The 6,331-nt window shown below is 23.7% G+C and overlaps 1 protein-coding gene across 1 annotated transcript; it reads left to right on the top strand.

Moving 5' to 3' along the window:
* Positions 1-604: 604 nt before the first annotated feature.
* On the top strand, positions 605-4,742 carry LOC145834916 (ephrin-B2a-like). Its single transcript, XM_082942447.1, has 4 exons — positions 605-755; positions 3,161-3,441; positions 3,789-3,902; positions 4,145-4,742. Exons 1-4 carry the CDS (start codon positions 640-642, stop codon positions 4,606-4,608), a joined length of 975 nt encoding a protein of 324 aa, XP_082798573.1. The 5' UTR covers positions 605-639; the 3' UTR covers positions 4,609-4,742.
* Positions 4,743-6,331: the final 1,589 nt, after the last annotated feature.

Below are 6,331 nucleotides of genomic sequence, written 5' to 3'. Positions count from 1 at the left end.
TATTAACTTTGAAACGTTTTTATTTACAATTTTAAGTGAAAATACAAACATTAAGTTTTTTATTTAAATAAATGATTAAGAAAGGTAGATAAAGAAAACTATTTGTATCCCTGTCTACTATTTAAGTTTGAAAACAAACATTTTTTTTTTGTTTTATACAAAATTTTCTTACGTTTTGTAAATATATCTTGACTACGGCTGTCTTTTTCTGATAAGTAAAATGAGAGACCTTTTTTTTAGATCATTCTCTTCTTATATTTTTTCGCAAGTTCAAATTTAAATTTCATACTAAAGTATGCACTAGTAGTAGTTAGTACAATACCGTCCTTTTAGATAAAAAGACAGTATAGTTGTTCAATATTTTTTAGATATTTTAGGGTTTGAGTTACAATTTAAATATTTCTTAAGTTTTTAAACATTTTTCTAGGTTGCAAAATTAAACAGTAATTTAATGAGAAACTTAATAAATGTTTTAAACAAATTTTAAAATATTTTTCACAAAGTACAAAAGGAAACTTACAATTTTACAACCAAAGCAATTATTGTAATTTTTAGTTTCTAAGACAGAATATTTATAAAAAAAAATAATTACCGAAAAGAAGTATTTACGATGCTTAATGAAGAAATATCTAGTACAGAATGAGGTTTATACTCTGTCAAATTTTTTTGACCTTGTTGTTTTCATTGTTTGAAAGAAAGTTTGTTGTCAAAGGAAAATTGTTGGAGTCCATATACTGGAACACTACTAATACGCGGTAAGTTTTTAATTTTTTTAGTCAGTTATACTACATTTGGTATTACATTTATGCATTACTATTTTAGTTTTAACGATTACTTAAAAAGAACATAGTTATAGTACATTGAGTTAAACAAATAATTTAATAAACTGTATTTGTGTTTGTTCTTTTTTAAAATTTACACTAGTTTTTTTTTTATAAAAACTTAATCTCAATCAAAAAAATATTTAAAATATCGTTTTGATTAGTATATGATATAACGTGAAATTTTAATAAGTTTTAAGTGTTTTTTCAGGAAAAATTTTATTTTAATGATTACTTTTAGTATGTATAAAAATTTATACTTTTTATGTAAAACTACTATGTTAACAACTAAACTATTCAAAATTTAAAAAATTCAAAACTTACTTTTAGATTATATAAACAACTAAATGCAAAGAAGGTTTAACAATTATGTTAAAAACTTATTACAGTAGTCAGTTCAGTTGTTATATGAAACTTTGAAATTAAAACTAAAATAAAACTATTTTGACAACAAGTACTTAAACAATTAAAGTAATTTTGACTACCAAAGATTATGTTTTTAAAAAATATCAAGCTAGTTTCAAAACAATTAAAGTATAAAAACAAGCTGTCAAAACTTTATTAATTTTTTATTTAATTTTAAAATTGCGTTAAGTGGTTGCCCCTGTTTAACCGGTAAACTTGATAAAATTTGTTGCAACCATCATCAATCATATTTGACACTTAGAACCCGCGTTGATTTGCAAACATGAAACTTGGCAACGTTTTTTATTTTGACCTAAGCTTGCTTCTTTTAGCTTTGTAAGCTTTATTAGTTTTGCTTTAGCTACAATGTATATTTAAACATTAGAATTGACAAATATTTTTTTTATTCTTCTAATTTTTTTATATTGTTAGCTATTACAATGGTAAAGTTACTGGAAACAAAAAAAAAATTAAACACAAATTTAAAGACACTATAAAGTTTTTTTTGCAAAGTTTCTACAAAAACAAATTTTTTTTAAAATTTGTTTAATCTGAATCTTAGAATATATCTAGTGTTGTCATTAAAAACTTTTTTATTTTTATTGTTTTTATGTATCTTTAATTTTAGGCGTACCCAGCCTAAACTTATTTATAAGTGCTTAAAGTGTAAAGCTTTAAAAAGGAGATAGCGACGTTTAAATATTTTAAAAATTTTAACAGTTAAAACATAATGCAAACAAGTTGACAGTTTCCTTTTAGAAGAAGTTATTGAAGGCCTGTCAAAATAAAGTAGCTCATTATAAATACTGTTTACACTTTATAGATAAGAAACCATCTTAAAGAAAGAAAACTATTTAAACAAACTATTCATATTTTTTTTTGCCAAAATTAGCTTTTAAAGATAAGGTATTTCACTACAAGACGTAAAACTAAACTTTTTTTGAATCTTTCGTTTTACAATTTTTAAAAATTTACTTTGTTATATTACTATGTTTCTGTTAAAATTGATTCTTGAAGTAATAGTGATTATATTAATTTAATTATACAAAAAAGCAAATTATACTAATGAAAACTAATAGAAATTGGAAAAGTCATAAAACATAACTAAAGGTAAATTTACAATTAATTTTGTACTAAATCTTTTATGTCAATTTACACACATGTACTTAATAAAGTTTTGAATGATTTTTCTTTTACAACTTAAGTTACAGTGTACATGCTAAAATTAAATGTATTACAAGCTGAATTTTATTACGATTAAGAATAAAATATATACATTTCGTTTGAAGTGCATATGGTCATCATTTCGGAACGAAAATAAAGCTAAGTAATTCAAATTACTGATGTTACATGATCACCGTATAAGTTAATTAAATTATCTCGATGAGTTTATTAAATTTTTTTTTTGAAATACACAATGGTGTTACAGTTTACAAATCTATAATCTAGAAATAAGTCACATAGATGTGTTAGTTATATTGAAACATTGTTCATGTTACAAAACATGTATATGTTATTAAAAAATAAATGTTATTATGTATACTCAGCTTTTGATATTGAACGAAAATACTACATATATTTGGAGATTATTATTTTTCAATGCATATAAAGTTTTTTTATTGCTTTAAGGTTGATGTTTTGAAACTAGCTAAAATAAGTATAAAAATGATTTAATTGATATTTCTAAAAAATATAACTTAAAATTGTTTTTTACGAAATATTATTTTGTGGTTTACTGCTATAAATTGTTTGTCTGTTTTAACTAGAAACATATAATATATACATTTACGAATCTAAACACTAAAATATTTAAAAGAATTATGCACATAAAGCTTTAAAATAACATTTTAGAATCTTAAAAGTCATAAATATTTTAAAATATCTCAATAAATTATACAACTATACAATTGAAGATTTCAAATTAAATGTTTTAGCTTCGACAATTCACATTACTCAATTGATGCAGACTTAGAAGATAAACTTGACATTATATGTCCAATGGCGAGAAAGGACATTAATAATCGTTACGGTTGGTACTACAAAATATACCTGGTGAACCAACAAAGTTACAATACATGTAATGCATCTGGTAGCAGAAGATTGATAAATTGTGATTCACCCATGCGTGAAAAGAAGTACACTTTTTATTTCCAAGAAATATCGCCGTCACCCTGGGCTTTGGAATTTGAACCTGATAAAACCTATTATATCATTTGTTAGTTGTTCTACTACGTCACAAATCATATGTTAACTTATTAACAACTGAAGTATGCATATTATGGTTTTAGGCTCCACTAAAACTGATAAAAACTAAATACTTAAACAACCGAAATAACTTTAAATCTTTTAATCAGATATCTTTTTTTTGGTTTACAGCTTTTGTATAGATTTACAATAATAAGAAAATTAAATTGTTACAAATCTGTTAAATCCTCTTTTTTTGTTTACTTTTGACTGCTCTACATCATAAACCATGTAAAAATACTTCAATAGATTATTATTTAAGATTTTATTTAATTAAATTTATTTTATAAAAAGTTACTTACTGTAATACACTTTTAGCAACATCTGATGGCACCTACAAAGGACTGAACAAACTAAGCGGTGGTTCATGTGTGAAGAATAACATGAAAGTTCAGATTCGTGTTCGGAGTAAAAAACTGGATTCCTTTGAAGGTAAACATTTAAATTGTACTTTTTGTAATTTTAGATAAATTTTAGAATCGTATAATCGCATATATATGTTCAATTAAACACTCTTTAAAACTTAAAGATAACCAAAATAACATTTAATTAACAGAAAAGTAGATTTTGTTTAACTTGTATTTGATGTAAAGTTTTTTAAATATTGTACAATTTGACAATTTTCAAATGTTTTCAATATAAGAACTTATCTTATCATACTATACTTTGTCTAGAAAAGAGCTTTAAGAACAGCAAGAAAACAAAGGACTACACTGTTGGAAGTAAAAAAGTTGTAGAAGCTGAACAACCGGATAACAGTATACACACAGACAAAATCTCGACTATAACAGAAAAAACGAGAATCAACAAACTTGAGGTTTCAAGCCACCGTAGCAACCAAATGATGTTAGGAATTGCAGTCGGTGCTGGAGTGGTCACTTTTATCTTGATCTTTGTGTTTATTGGGTATCGAGTTTACACCAAAAAACGGAAACAAAACCCCAAAAGGTGCATTTCCTACCAATCAAGCCTTCCTTCTCAGGTAACGTTATTACCAGTGCAAACAGTAAGGAGTTGTTCACAAGTAAACCTGACCAACCTAAAATTTCAACGCACCCCAAATAATCCCCTAACACGGTCACCACCCCCGTACAATGAGAGTTACCTTGACAACGGTGGAACAGTGGTAGTAGTTTAACAATAACTTTATTTTTTGTCTCTTGATATTTTTTATGTATTAATTTATTTTTTTTTGTTGATGCCAAAAGTTATATAGTAAATACTTTGACTACAGATATTAGTATATATTTTACCAAATTTTTAATTAATGAGCAGCACAGTTCAACTTTTTATTCTTTATATTTTTCGTTAGTGGTTAAATAATCTATAAAAACTACCAAAATTTATACTGATACCAAAATACTTTACGTTAAACATTTTTATTTAGCTTTAATCATTTAATAATAAATATAAAATTAAATGTTACAGTTTTATTTATAGAATTTATTTTATTTTCCTAAATTAACTTATGTTATTCATCGTCATTTAAATGACGTTTTAACGCATTAATATAAATAACTAAACTTTCGTTACTTGTAATTGATCTTGACAATCATAGTTTTTGAATTTTTATTACATTTATGGAAGTTTTTTGTACATTTAATTTTTTACAATCAATTAATGTAAAATCTTGTGACTAAAGAAACTATAGTTTTCATTTCAAAAAACTTTTAAACACTTATTTTTGTCATCTTTTTTTTTTAATTTTTAACTTTTTTACTGACATATAGTTAACTATACGTTATATACCTGTTTAAACAATACGTTGTCATCAGTTTTACTTTTTTCTTTGTTGCTATGTTTAAAGTATTAGTTTAGAACTACTAATTGAATGTTATACATTGTTGTTACACATAATTATGTTTAAAACATAAGCTAAAAAAAGCAAATGTTTTAAAAAAATATCTATTGATGTTTTTTGACACTTTTATAAAAAAAAATTTAAAAACAATTTAAATACAAATGCTAGTCGTCAAGTTGCACAAGTTAGGACTTGATACTTATTTTAACCTAAAAAATGCATGCTACTTGTATCGTAATATATCAAACAATATCTCTAAGTAGTGTATAAATTAAGTTTGTAAAATTTCTGGTTTTAAAAACAAACTGTTTATCAACTTGAAAAAACTTGAAAAGTTAGTTAAATTTTGAATTATTTGTTTGAATAAACGTAAAAACATAATAAAATGTTAAATCAAAGCTACTCATACAAAAATTTGAGTATATTAGTGAATGAAAATCCAAGTAATTTTTATATCGGATTACTGATTTAGATAATGAACCCTTAAAAATTGATTTTACAAATTTATTTTTATATCAAAGAAATGTTTAAATTTATTTGTAATGTGTAATATAATAATATCTTTAAAGGATCTAATATCTAGTACTTTGAATACAACTAGTAAAAAAACTGAATAAAGTAATGTATTTTTCTATTGTAGATATGTATTAGGTTTACATTACGAAAGTTAGCATAGGAAATATCAAGTTTTTTATTTAGTCGCAAACCTTTTTGCCTCTTTTAACAAAAATGTTTTTATAAAGTTTTGTATATTTTAAAGTTTTTATGAAACCATTGAATATAGTAATCTTTAATTTAAAAATATATTTAAACTAAGCTTGGATAAAAATACAATTTACAACCAAGAAATAAAATTACAAAGCATCGAATTGTTTTTTTCAATTTGTATACAACTTTTTTAGTTTAACAACTAGAACTTTTAAATTTCCAAAAAAAAGACTGTATTTATTACTTAAAATATTTAAGTTGAGATATTGTGTTTATAGATAAACGGCACGCATATGTTGTTTATTTACAATTTTATTCCAAAGTTACATAATTATTTATTTTTCATTTACAT

Source organism: Thalia democratica, chromosome 4 (genome assembly GCF_965202585.1).
Source record: "Thalia democratica chromosome 4, ktThaDemo2.hap1.1, whole genome shotgun sequence".
Taxonomy (NCBI): Eukaryota; Metazoa; Chordata; class Thaliacea; order Salpida; family Salpidae; genus Thalia; species Thalia democratica.
Note: the sequence above shows the minus strand (reverse complement) of the source record. Positions and strands in the feature narration are given on the sequence as shown.

Bases quoted from the DNA above. Each gene is read 5' to 3' on its own strand.
- LOC145834916 (XM_082942447.1), top strand. From the start codon at position 640: ATGAGGTTTATACTCTGTCAAATTTTTTTGACCTTGTTGTTTTCATTG. The intron at 3,442-3,788 runs GTTAGTTGTTCT...ATACACTTTTAG, and splicing joins TAAAACCTATTATATCATTT to CAACATCTGATGGCACCTAC. The intron at 3,903-4,144 runs GTAAACATTTAA...TACTTTGTCTAG, and splicing joins AAAACTGGATTCCTTTGAAG to AAAAGAGCTTTAAGAACAGC.